This window comes from Salmo salar, chromosome ssa17 (assembly GCF_905237065.1).
Source record: "Salmo salar chromosome ssa17, Ssal_v3.1, whole genome shotgun sequence".
Taxonomy (NCBI): Eukaryota; Metazoa; Chordata; class Actinopteri; order Salmoniformes; family Salmonidae; genus Salmo; species Salmo salar.
Window position 1 is genome coordinate 75,155,515 of NC_059458.1, and position 14,289 is coordinate 75,169,803.

General features: G+C 43.4%; 1 protein-coding gene across 9 annotated transcripts in view; it reads right to left on the minus strand.

Annotated features, from left to right (window-relative positions):
* Positions 1 to 13,816, minus strand: part of abcc9 (ATP-binding cassette, sub-family C (CFTR/MRP), member 9) — a 76,650-nt gene extending 62,834 nt beyond the window's left edge. For 4 of the 9 annotated variants that reach the window (XM_045700154.1, XM_045700156.1, XM_045700155.1 and 1 more), the window contains exons 1-8: positions 13,556 to 13,814; positions 12,734 to 12,791; positions 9,835 to 10,009; positions 4,338 to 4,479; positions 3,152 to 3,273; positions 2,759 to 2,925; positions 2,279 to 2,414; positions 1,992 to 2,098 (exon numbers count right to left, since the gene is read on the minus strand). In XM_045700154.1, coding sequence (XP_045556110.1) covers positions 1,992 to 2,098; positions 2,279 to 2,414; positions 2,759 to 2,925; positions 3,152 to 3,273; positions 4,338 to 4,479; positions 9,835 to 9,985 — 825 coding nt within the window. In that variant the 5' untranslated portion in view covers positions 9,986 to 10,009; positions 12,734 to 12,791; positions 13,556 to 13,814. Of the gene's footprint in view, positions 1 to 1,991; positions 2,099 to 2,278; positions 2,415 to 2,758; positions 2,926 to 3,151; positions 3,274 to 4,337; positions 4,480 to 9,834; positions 10,010 to 12,733; positions 12,792 to 13,555 lie in introns of all 9 variants that reach the window. The other 5 variants (XM_045700157.1, XM_045700158.1, XM_045700150.1 and 2 more) reach the window with 4 other exon arrangements.
* Between the last annotated feature and the right edge of the window lie 473 nt (positions 13,817 to 14,289).

The window sequence follows — 14,289 nt, forward strand, 5'->3', positions numbered from 1 at the left end:
GGGATGGGGAATGGAAGGGTTACAACTACACAGGAGAGTTCCACTACAATGAACCTCAGAGTGAAGATGAGACTACCTGATTACAGAGTCTGGTTTGCGAGACTATATTATAATGGACAGTCTTTAGAGATGTATTCAAACCTATCCTGGGCTTGATATGTGTATAGGATACAAGTGTAATATATCTAACACACAGTTTTAACTGTAGAGAATCTGATCAGAATGTTCTAATTCAATTAAAGCAGGGATCCATTGAATGGTATGTCACTGCACGGGTGATCCATTGAATGGTATGTCACTGCACGGGTGATCCATTGAATGGTATGTCACTGCACGGGTGATCCTTTGAATGGTATGTCACTGCACGGGTGATCCTTTGAATGGTATGTCACTGCACGGGTGATCCTTTGAATGGTATGTCACTGCACGGGTGATCCATTGAATGATATGTCACTGTACGGGTGATCCATTGAATGGTATGTCACTGCACGGGTGATCCATTGAATGGTATGTCACTGCACGGGTGATCCATTGTATTATCAGGATAACTGTTTTCTATTCTCTAGATCATGTATTATCAGATAACTGTTTTCTATCCTCTAGATCATGTATTATCAGGATAACTGTTTTCTATCCTCTAGATCATGTATTATCAGGATAACTGTTTTCTATCCTCTAGATCATGTATTATCAGGATAACTGTTTTCTATCCTCTAGATCATGTATTATCAGGATAACTGTTTTCTATCCTCTAGATCATGTATTATCAGGATAACTGTTTTCTATCCTCCAGATCATGTATTATCAGGATAACTGTTTTCTATCCTCTAGATCATGTATTATCAGGATAACTGTTTTCTATCCTCTAGATCATGTATTATCAGGATAACTGTTTTCTATCCTCTAGATCATGTATTATCAGGATAACTGTTTTCTATCCTCTAGATCATGTATTATCAGGATAACTGTTTTCTATCCTCTAGATCATGTATTATCAGGATAACTGTTTTCTATTCTCTAGATCATGTATTATCAGGATAACTGTTTTCTATCCTCCAGATCATGTATTATCAGGATAACTGTTTTCTATCCTTTAGATCATGTATTATCAGGATAACTGTTTTCTATTCTCTAGATCATGTATTATCAGGATAACTGTTTTCTATCCTCTAGATCATGTATTATCAGGATAACTGTTTTCTATCCTTTAGATCATGTATTATCAGGAAGACTGTTTTCTATCCTCTAGATAGTGTTTTCTCTTCTTTCCGTCTCCATGTCTGCTCCGCACAGACCGGACATGTTTAAGCGGGAGCGCAATGGATTATGATCATTGTAGTTAATTACCATGTTTTCTGCGCTAAACTGTGTAGAAAATTGGCCTGTTGGAATTTACAACTCCCTACTACATCGCACAGCTCAGGCTTGATCTGATTTATCTCTACAGAAACTGCACATCGAACTCACAGAGAAAAAAAACGAACGAAATGGAATTCAAATTACTGAACGGACGTCAAACAATTAGTTGTTTAAAAAAATGAAAAATTATCGAAATGTCAGTTAATTGCTCAGCATTACTGGGGATCCATTGAATGATATGTCACTGCACTGGGGATCCATTGAATGATATGTCACTGCACTGGGGATCCATTGAATGATATGTCACTGCACTGGGGATCCATTGAATGGTATGTCACTGCACTGGGGATCCATTGAATGGTATGTCACTGCACTGGGGATCCATTGAATGATATGTCACTGCACTGGGGATCCATTGAATGGTATGTCACTGCACTGGGGATCCATTGAATGGTATGTCCCTGCACTGGGGATCCATTGAATGGTATGTCACTGCACTGGGGATCCATTGAATGATATGTCACTGCACTGGGGATCCATTGAATGGTATGTCACTGCACTGGGGATCCATTGAATGGTATGTCCCTGTCAGAAGCAGAATATGAAACTCTGTCACTCCCTCCTCCACTCACCCTCTGATCCTCGTAGGCGTCTTTGAGCTTCAGGTAGTTGGTGAGGGCTCTCATGGCGATGGGGAGCTTGCCTATCTTCTTCAGCTCAATGGGTCTTTTATGGGCTCCTGTGATCAAGCCATCAGTCCATCAAAATAATTGTACATCAATCAACGTCCTTTTTACATCAGCAGCTGTCACAAAGTACTTTACAGATACCCAGCCTAAATCCCAAAGAGCAATCATTGCAGATGTGGAAGCACAGTGGCCAGGAAAACTCCTGGAAGGAAGGAACCTAGGAAACAAACCTATAATCAGGGGGTTCATCCACCAGTATGTGGCCTTGGAGAGGAGGTTGACGAAGGGCTGGAGGAACCTCACGCCCAGGTCCTGAAGGTCCTCTGGAGGCTTTACCTTCTGGGGGTTGGCGAAGAACACGTACCTCTGCACGGACACCAGGACACACAGACAGAGATGGTCACACATACACAAAGACAGAGGGAGACACACACACACACACACACACACACACACACACACACACACACACACACACACACACACACACACACACACACACACACACACACACACACACACACACACACACACACACACACCAGGTAAAAAAAGTAAAAAGCCAACAGGGGCTGAAATAAAGACCATGCATCTGCTATCAGATCACATCAGTACACCACATCACATCCTCCTCTTCCTTCTTCTCTTCATATAGAACCTCTATGACCCCTGACCCAGGAAGCAGTCAGCCCACCAGTGTTCTAACTCACCCTGACCCTGATGACGTTGATCTCTACAGCCATGAGGAGTCCGTACAGAACGACCAGCAGGGCTGTGATACAGAACCTCAGGTGCAGCACTCCAACACCGTACTCTGCAAACTTCCACAGCTTGATGGACTTGGTGATGAACGCCAGAACCCAGTAGATAAACAGAGCTGAGGAAGGAGGAGGTTGATCACCCCGTGCACTACTTTTCCCAGAGATGTATTACAAGTATACTTTATTATGTACAGCAGAACGGTTCATGTGTAGCTAACTGTGTTTGGGCCATCTGCCATAACCTCTAAACTACTGCAGCAAAGGGAGGCTAATTCAGCGCTGCTCAAACACTAACTGTTCATTTGGAGTAATGAATGCACTGATGGTATCATTTTGACTCACCCAGCAGTAGTTTGGGGAAGTTGGAGGTTTCTATGTTGTGGTAGTACACCACAGATGTAGTGGCTGCTATGAAACCCATAAACGCTGGCATAAAGAGGTGGAGGTGATTGGTGTCCATCTGTCTGAAAGGATAGAGACAGGAGATTGCATCAATATTCAAAGAAACAAAGTCACTTTGGTATGCATAGCGTATCTCTGGTTTATAGGTTGGCATTGTATTCAGTCTCATACAGTTAACCCTGTGGCATTCAAACTTGTTCAGCGGGGACGCAATCTTTTTCGCCAGAATTTCTGGGGACCCCATTTTTCGCAATAATTTATCACAACCCCACCCCAGATCTAATGACACAAGCTTAAAATCAGTACATTTCCATTTTTACATCAACAAATAACCTTCTTTTCAAATGAAAAGAAACCAATAAATACATTTACTCCACACAATTGTATTTTTCAAATGATCCTTCTCAAAAACGTTTGTATACTGTACCATACAATAATCTGTACTCTTAAAAATTTTGTTCCCCCCCAAAAAAAAATCAATATATTTTTATCAAATTTTGGGTGACACTGAAACTGTTCATGGAAGGAAGCTGCTGGCTTCAGCCACTAAATAAGCATGTTGTGCAATCAACAGGGTTTGATGCAGGGTTTGTGATGCATCAGATGATGTTTATTTTTAACATTTTATTTCACCTTTATTTAACCGGGTAGGCAAGTTGAGAACAAGTTCTCATTTGCAACTGCGACCTGGCCAAGATAAAGCAAAGCAGTTCGACACACAACAACACAGAGTTACACATGGAGTAAACAAACATACAGTCAATAACACAACCAATAAATGTCTCCGATCATAGCTTGTGTTACTGCAGCATTTTGGAGGATCTTATTGGTTGCAGTCTGGGTAAACTGGAGAATGGGGTTATTTTGAGGGACAGTGGTTTCATTTTTCTATAAACATTGGACTAGAGGGAAGCAAGGAAATTCAATAGTTCACTGCATCAGAAACTTGGGAGCCATTCGTTTTAGGATACAACAATGACAGAAAGGAATAACGCTTCTTCTGTCATCTCAGCAACCCATAACAAAATCTCATGTGAACACTGGCTTCTGGCCAGCTACTAATGTTACGTTTTCCACAGTAGACTACCTCTTTGGTAACAGGAAGTAGTTTTAGGGGGGTTCTTACTTGTTGGAGACGATCCCCTCGGCGATCTCACAGACGTGGACAAACAGCAGAGTAAATGTGAGGATCCAGCGCAGGTTGTGTCCAGGGAAGTGGAGCCAGGTGTTATGGTGGATCTGAACCTTAGAGCTCTGACTGCCCCAGCCTAGGGGAAGGGAAGTGGAGCCAGGTGTTATGGTGGATCTGAACCTTAGAGCTCTGACTGCCCCAGCCTAGGGGAAGGGAAGTGGAGCCAGGTGTTATGGTGGATCTGAACCTTAGAGCTCTGACTGCCCCAGCCTAGGGGAAGGGAAGTGGAGCCAGGTGTTATGGTGGATCTGAACCTTAGAGCTCTGACTGCCCCAGCCTAGGGGAAGGGAAGTGGAGCCAGGTGTTATGGTGGATCTGAACCTTAGAGCTCTGACTGCCCCAGCCTAGGGGAAGGGAAGTGGAGCCAGGTGTTATGGTGGATCTGAACCTTAGAGCTCTGACTGCCCCAGCCTAGGGGAAGGGAAGTGGAGCCAGGTGTTATGGTGGATCTGAACCTTAGAGCTCTGACTGCCCCAGCCTAGGGGAAGGGAAGTGGAGCCAGGTGTTATGGTGGATCTGAACCTTAGAGCTCTGACTGCCCCAGCCTAGGAGAACACACACACTCAGATAAGCAGGAACATAAGCACACACGCCTAAGAACGCATGCACGAACATGCAAACACACAGGGTTGGGCAGTAACGTAATCCACAAGTAATCCAAGTAATGACGTTACTCATTTGGAGTAATCCAAAGGATTACATTAATGATAACTTTATTTGTCATGTAATCTGTAATCAGTAACATATGAAGTAAACAGATAAACACAGCAGTTCATTCTAAAGCACTCTGCATTATTAAGGTTTTCCTGCCAAACAGTGAAAGTCATGGATGTTCTGGGTGACTCTTGCATAATGCAGGCAACTTTGGCAAGTGCCCTCAATGGTCAACTGTTTGTAAACCTTTAAGTCCAATGGTCAACGTTAACTGTTTGTAAACCTTTAAGACTAATGGTCAACTTTAACTGTTTGTAAACCTTTAAGACTAATGGTCAACTTTAACTGTTTGTAAACCTTTAAGACTAATGGTCAACTTTAACTGTTTGTAAACCTTTAAGACTAATGGTCAACTTTAACTGTTTGTAAACCTTTAAGACTAATGGTCAACTTGAACTGTTTGTAAACCTTTAAGACTAATGGTCAACTTTAACTGTTTGTAAACCTTTAAGACTAATGGTCAACTTTAACTGTTTGTAAACCTTTAAGACTAATGGTCAACTTTAACTGTTTGTAAACCTTTAAGACTAATGGTCAACTTTAACTGCTTGTAAACCTTTAAGACTAATGGTCAACTTTAACTGCTTGTAAACCTTTAAGACTAATGGTCAACTTTAACTGCTTGTAAACCTTTAAGACTAATGGTCAAAGCAAACACTCAGAACATACAGTAACACAGAAATAAAACACACACACACACACACACACACACACACACACACACACACACACACACACACACACACACACACACACACACACACACACACACACACACACACACACACACACACACACACACACACACACACACACAGATTTGACCAGGAAGCATCAATTAATGTTTTCCTCAGGGACTGGGCTGCTTAGTCAGAGCCACTCCCATTAAGCAGACGAGCAACAGACACACCCAGTCAGTTCCCCAGAGTAGGCCTTCTAGAACAACACAACAATAGATGGTTATCCATAAACGTTGCGTTAAGGTGCAGAACGTTGGGTTTGTCTGCTGGGGGGCCAGGAGGCCCCCACTCTGCTAAAACCATTGCCAACTGCATGTTACCAAGTAAATTTGGTTGTAATAGGATCACCTATTCATTTTAGATGTGGACATTTAGCTCCATATTATAGTTACACAGTCAGTAACTACATACTTTTCACCATTAGTAAACATAGTTAATGTCATTTCAGATAGGCTACAGGACATGAGGGTAGCATATCGATTCGGCATGTAGCTAACTAGCTAATGAAACAACGTGTGTTTTTAGCTTACTTCATCAGAGAAGACTTTTGGAAAGAGCTTGAAATCGGCTAGTAGCCTATATTTGAGTCTAAAGTTGTCCTGGTGAAGTTGTCTGTCTGACACTCATCACTACATCTGGCAAGTAAATCAAACAATATTTAGAGATCATTTCCACCTAAAGTTAGCTGTTAGCTAGCCAAATTGATGTGATTGGGGAAATTACACGATAAGAGAGTGATGTTGAGAGTCAGATTTTTCACTTTAAAATATATGTCAAACAAAAAACAATGATTGCCAAGTTGAACAAACCATACCCTTATATGCACAAAGACTACTTTTAACAACATCCACTGAACATTTTACTAAAACACTTTTACACCAGTGCAGATGCAAAGTTTGGAAACAGAATAATGGCTTGTGCTGTTGGTGCCGTCATTCTGTTACCAAATTTTGCATCTGACCTGTTCTTCAAGAAACTGTGTTTTACTATGTTTTCTCACAGTCCCACAACAACTCAGAGACCACAATCCCACAGTCCCACAGTCCTCCTGCTCAGTTAGATAAAGTCTGGGCCAGAGCCAGGAGTCGAACCAGCTGTTCTGTGGTCTGGGGAAAGCTGCTTTATGTTGACTGGTGAAAATGACACTGACAGCCAGCAGATCAATGAAGAACACATTTTTAATTTATTTTACCTTTATTTAACTAGGCAAGTCATTTAAGAACAAATCCTTATTTTCAATGACAGCCTAGGAACAGTGGGTTAACTGCCTTGTTCAGGGGCAGGATGACAGATTTTTACCTTGTCAGCTCGGGGAATCGATCTAGCAACTTTTCGGTTACTAACCACCAGGCTACCTGCCGCCCCACGTACAGACCAGTGCTGAATGTCTGACACAAGATCAATCATAGGGCTTTACACAGAGTTTCCTGTCTTCTACACAGGACTGTGAATCTGTAACAGTGGAATTGATTAAACCAGTCTGTGGTCAGTAGGGGTTATGCTTGCTTCAAGGCTTTATCTGAACGGTGAGACTGAAAGCTCAGAAAGAATGAAAAGTAGCTTGTATACAGTGCAGCATTTTAATACTGCTTTCTGTTGGTGAAGCACGTGTGGGGGATGACAGTAGCTTGAATATAATGCAGCATTTTAATACTGTTTTCTGCTGGTGAAGCATGTGTGGGGGATGACAGTAGCTTGAATATAATGCAGCATTTTAATACTGCTTTCTGTTGGTGAAGCATGTGTGGGGGATGACAGTAGCTTGAATATAATGCAGCATTTTAATACTGCTTTCTGTTGGTGAAGCATGTGTGGGGGATGACAGTAGCTTGAATATAATGCAGCATTTTAATACTGTTTTCTGCTGGTGAAGCATGTGTGGGGGATGACAGTAGCTTGAATATAATGCAGCATTGTAATACTGCTTTCTGTTGGTGAAGCATGTGTGGGGGATGACAGTAGCTTGAATATAATGCAGCATTTTAATACTGTTTTCTGCTGGTGAAGCATGTGTGGGGGATGACAGTAGCTTGAATATAATGCAGCATTTTAATACTGTTTCTGTTGGTGAAGCATGTGTGGGGGATGACAGTAGCTTGAATATAATGCAGCATTTTAAGACTGTTTCTGCTGGTGAAGCATGTGTGGGGGATGACAGTAGCTTGAATATAATGCAGCATTTTAATACTGTTTTCTGCTGGTGAAGCATGTGTGGGGGATGACAGTAGCTTGAATATAGTGCAGCAACATAATAGTGTTTTCTGTTGGTGAGCATGTGTGGGGGATGAAAGGACGGTTACCAAAGGCATCCTTGAATCATGTTGCTTTGGGATTGTCACACACACACCCACATAATCACCCACACAAACACAAACACAGACCATCAGAGCTAAAGCAATTATATCCCTTTCCATTGTGCCCCCTTCGGACCCTATTCTGTCCCCTTCTGATCCTATTCTGCCCCCTTCGGACCCTATTCTGTCCCCTTCTGATCCTATTCTGCCCCCTTCGGACCCTATTCTGTTCCCTTCTGAGCCTATTCTGTCCCCTTCTGAACCTATTCTGTCCCCTTCCAACCTATTGTGTCCTCTTCTGACCCTATTCAGTCCCCTTCTGAGCCTATTCTGTCCCCTTCTGACCCTATTCTGTCCCCTTCTGACCCTATTCTGTCCCCTTCTGACCCTATTCTGTCCCCTTCTGATCCTATTCTGTCCCCTTCTGACCCTATTCTGTCCCCTTCTGATCCTATTCTATCCCCTTCTGACCCTATTCTGTCCCCTTCTGTCCTATTCTGTCCCCTTCTGAGCCTATTCTGTCCCCTTCTGAGGCTATTCTGTCCCCTTCTCAGCCTATTCTGTCCCCTTCTGATCCTATTCTGTCCCCTTCTGACCCTATTCTGTCCCCTTCTGACCCTATTCTGTCCCCTTCTGATCCTATTCTATCCCCTTCTGACTCTATTCTGTCCCCTTCTGATCCTATTCTGTCCCCTTCTGAGCCTATTCTGTCCCCTTCTGATCCTATTCTGTCCCCTTCTGACCCTATTCTGTCCCCTTCTGATCCTATTCTGTCCCCTTCTGACCCTATTCTGTCCCCTTCTGAGCCTATTCTGTCCCCTTCTGATCCTATTATGTCCCCTTCTGACCCTATTCTGTCCCCTTCTGAGCCTATTCTGTCCCCTTCTGACCCTATTCTGTCCCCTTCTGATCCTATTCTGTCCCCTTCTGATCCTATTCTGTCCCCTTCTGATCCTATTCTGTCCCCTTCTGATCCTATTCTGTCCCCTTCTGAGCCTATTCTGTCCCCTTCTGAGGCTATTCTGTCCCCTTCTCAGCCTATTCTGTCCCCTTCTGAGCCTATTCTGTCCCCTTCTGAGCCTGTTTTTCCCCTTTTGAGCCTTTTCTGTCCCCTTCTGAGCCTATTCTGTCCCCTTCTGAGCCTATTCTGTCCCCTTCTGACCCTATTCTGTCCCCTTCTGATCCTATTCTGTCCCCTCCTGATCCTATTCTGTCCCCTTCTGATCCTATTCTGTCCCCTTCTGATCCTATTCTGTCCCCTTCTGAGCCTATTCTGTCCCCTTCTGAGGCTATTCTGTCCCCTTCTCAGCCTATTCTGTCCCCTTCTGAGCCTATTCTGTCCCCTTCTGAGCCTGTTTTTCCCCTTTTGAGCCTTTTCTGTCCCCTTCTGAGCCTGTTTTTCCCCTTCTGACCCTATTCTGTCCCCTTATGACTCTATTCTGTCTCCTGATCCCGTTGTGTTCCCCTCTGGTCCTATTCTGTCCCTGTTTCTGTTAAACCTTTAGAGATCAGTGTTCTGTGTGATCTCTAGGATTAAAAGTGGTCACACGTGCACGCACGTGCACACACACACACACACATACACACACATATACACACACACACACACACACACACATACACACACACACACACACACACACACACATTATGAAGGTAAAGGACTATGCATGGTCCACGTACCAATGAAGAGGATGGGGAAGGTGATGAAGAGCAGGAAGACGTGAGGGACCAGGTTGAGGGCGTCCACGAAGCAGCCATTGTTCAACATCCCCGTATCCACACTGTAGGCATTCTTGGTCACATTGTTGCCACAGAACGACAGGCCAGCCATGCCACCTTATTGGTCCAGAGAAGCCTGGGGGGAGGATCCAAGCCCCAAAACTGTCAGTCAAGTCAAGAGCACTAGCCAGTCTAGTGGCTGGACAATAGAGAGGTAAACAATGAAAGTGGTCTAACCGTAATGCTCTTTTAAAGGTGAATCAGCTTTTAAAAAACACAGGATACATTAGTAAGACTAAAGTGCTTTTACGATTCAAATAACATTAGCCAACGGATGCGGTGCTTTCAATATAGAGACTCTTTATGTAGTGCTGTGGCATCTTGTCTTGATGTGTGTTTTGTCCTATTTTTATATATATATATATACTGCTCAAAAAAATAAAGGGAACACTTAAACAACACATCCTAGATCTGAATGAAAGAAATAATCTTATTAAATACTTTTTTCTTTACATAGTTGAATGTGCTGACAACAAAATCACACAAAAATAATCAATGGAAATCCAATTTATCAACCCATGGAGGTCTGGATTTGGAGTCACACTCAAAATTAACGTGGAAAACCACACTACAGGCTGATCCAACTTTGATGTAATGTCCTTAAAACAAGTCAAAATGAGGCTCAGTAGTGTGTGTGGCCTCCATGTGCCTGTATGACCTCCCTACAACGCCTGGGCATGCTCCTGATGAGGTGGCGGATGGTCTCCTGAGGGATCTCCTCCCAGTCCTGGACTAAAGCATCCGCCAACTCCTGGACAGTCTGTGGTGCAACGTGGCGTTGGTGGATGGAGCGAGACATGATGTCCCAGATGTGCTCAATTGGATTCAGGTCTGGGGAACGGGCGGGCCAGTCCATAGCATCAATGCCTTCCTCTTGCAGGAACTGCTGACACACTCCAGCAACATGAGGTCTAGCATTGTCTTGCATTAGGAGGAACCAAGGGCCAACCGCACCATCATATGGTCTCACAAGGGGTCTGAGGATCTCATCTCGGTACCTAATGGCAGTCAGGCTACCTCTGGCGAGCACATGGAGGGCTGTGCGGCCCCCCAAAGAAATGCCACCCCACACCATGACTGACCCACCGCCAAACCGGTCATGCTGGAGGATGTTGCAGGCAGCAGAACGTTCTCCACGGCGTCTCCAGACTCTGTCACGTCTGTCATGTGCTCAGTGTGAACCTGCTTTCATCTGTGAAGAGCACAGGGCGCCAGTGGCGAATTTACCAATCTTGGTGTTCTCTGGCAAATGCCAAACGTCCTGCACGGTGTTGGGCTATAAGCACAACCCCCACCTGTGGACGTCGGGCCCTCATACCACCCTCATGGAGTCTGTTTCTGACCGTTTGAGCAGACACATGCACATTTGTGGCCTGCTGGAGGTCATTTTGCAGGGCTCTGGCAGTGCTTCTCCTGCTCCTCCTTGCACAAAGGTGGAGGTAGCGGTCCTGCTGCTGGGTTGTTGCCCTCTTACGGCCTCCTCCACATCTCCTGATGTACTGGCCTGTCTCCTGGTTGCGCCTCCATGCTCTGGACACTACGCTGACAGACACAGCAAACCTTCTTGCCACAGCTCGCATTGATGTGCCATCCTGGATGAGCTGCACTACCTGAGCCACTTGTGTGGGTTGTAGACTCCGTCTCATGCTACCACTAGAGTGAAAGCACCGCCAGCATTCAAAAGTGACCAAAACATCAGCCAGGAAGCATAGGAACTGAGAAGTGGTCTGTGGTCCCCACCTGCAGAACCACTCCTTTATTGGGGGTGTCATGCTAATTGCCTATAATTTCCACCTGTTGTCTATTCCATTTGCACAACAGCATGTGAAATTTATTGTCAATCAGTGTTGCTTCCTAAGTGGACAGTTTGATTTCACAGAAGTGTGATTGACTTGGAGTTACATTGTGTTGTTTAAGTGTTCCCTTTATTTTTTTGAGCAGTGTATATATATATATTTATATATATATATTTTTTTAATCCCAGCCCCCGTTTTGGTGTGCCGTCATTGTAAATAATAATTTGTTCTTAACTGGCTTGCCTAGTTAAATAAAGGTTAAATAAAAAATAAACATTGCTTAGAGAGTTTCCATGGATCAATAATCATTAAAGGGAAGAATGCACCATACTATTTCCCAAGACTTTACTTTTTCTAATGTAATTTGTGTTAATGCCTGTCCTTGACAACAGAGACCTCCCTAACCTCTGTTGACATGGATGACAACACTGACAGTAACAGCAGTGCACTGTTATTCAGCTGCCGACACCAATTCTTCAAGGCACAACACTGGCGCCACAAGTCAAACTGGAATATCTTACTACACAAATATACCTCTGCTTTATTCTGTTGTTCAAGACATGAAATGATGGTACACCTTGATAAGGAATGATCTAGTCTGATGATAGAGAAGGTTGCGGATTATTCTAGAAAAGCATTACTGACATCCAAAGCTGCTCATCTTATTCCTGCCCTTTCTAAATAAAAGTCCTGTTGGCTCTCAAAATAATGGAGCCGATCACATGAAATAATTAAACAAACAAATGTTGCCGAACGATGTTAACATTCATAGGTTTAATATTTCTATAGGGATTTTATACAAACTGCATATTATGCAAGGAGTTGTCCAATTGAAGCTGGAAAGTAGTTTTCCGACAGTTATTCTGATAAGAACTCAACAACACTCACAAGAAGAGTCGTTTTCAGACCTCTCCTATGAGTTAAATGACCCTGTAGCTGAACACATGGCACAACATAGCATACACGGCCATAACAGAATAATAATAGAGATCAATGTAGCTTACCTCAGAGAAGTGTCCTTATTGACGCGGTTTCATTCAGGTCGCCTGGTTTTTGGAGACACTAACCACACAGCATTTATTGGAGGTGGTTATTTTTAGCCTTTTAGCGCATCAGCTGGCCATACTGCTCCCCCCTATCGGATTTCAAAACTTGACCAAGTCTGGTGAGGCAAACTTCCCTTGCCGCTAGGTTCCACCACCAACCATGTGGTGGGGTAAGGTACATGTGTAGGAGTGGTAGACATACAGTAGCAGGCTACAACGTAAGGGTGCGGTTTTATAAAACAGATTCATATTTTTAAGAGGGTTACATTTTTTAGGCAAAGTCTTCAGTAAATATTCACATATTTTTTTATGAACACACAAACTGTATTTTGTGACTGAATATAAATATACGCATTGTCCATATAGTTTATACTTGGACTTGACATGTCTCCTACAATGACATGGGAGGACCTTGGATAGGCAAGTCTACAACTGACCTCTAGGCTACAATTCTATTGTTAGGCGCAATGAACCAGTAGGCTACTGTTGTATGCGGTCAGCAGTTACAACGATGAATCAGACCTATATGTGAAGTAAGCACTTGTCATTGACCTTAGGAATGTGCAATTATTGTAGGCAAAAAAACTTCGTGTTCTATACTAATCATTGTATCATTTGGAACCGTTTCATATCTCGAGGTGCGCGGTTTACAGATGACAAGGGCTACACATCATGTGACATGACAATGTGTGAATATTATCATCAGACCGAGTCAAATGAAATAAATCTTAGTCTTTCTGAGACCATGTAAGTAGTTAGTAGGCTAACCGCATTACTTACCCCTATCTACCGCTCCGCTGTGTTCCGTCAGTTTTTTAGACGCGTCCTGTTGTGGGATGTCTTGTGTTGTCCGGTCATTGGTTTTCTCCTGGTGAGATTTGTGAAATGATGCAATGGAGGACGCTGCCGTTCTGAAGCGAATTCATTCATTCCATTAGATCTGCGCTCGCATCATCAGTAGCAGCGTCGTATGATTGTTGCGTCCACTCCTACACGGTGGATAGACGTGGCTTTCTGCAGAAATATCACTCAGACAGAGGAGTGCGTAAAAACAATATCACGTTATTTAGGTCACCTAAAAAAAACGGGAGCGATCACTTAACGATTGTGTTTTATCCCGCAAATGATGTAGGTAAATGTTTCAGACAGTTCTGTTCTCGATAAGGTAAAATATTTATTGGTAATAAATGATGGATGGATCACGTGCCAATTACGCCGACAGACATAAAGCAACCAACAGCAGCAAATATTAATTTATGTCGTTGCATTATCAGTGTGATAATATGCAGATATAAGCTACAGTGTTGAATTATGTAATAGCCTACACCAGGCTACACAGTGACCAGGTTTCCTCATCAAGGAATGACTGATTTCTCCTGGTTAAGATTACTGATTGAGCAGACTATTTCTTGCAGACAACACTTGCTCGCTGTCTCCTGCATAGGCCTCTGGTTCATGGCTATTCATTATTATGCCAGTTGCCATGATCGGCCTTTCCATAATGCTTCATTATA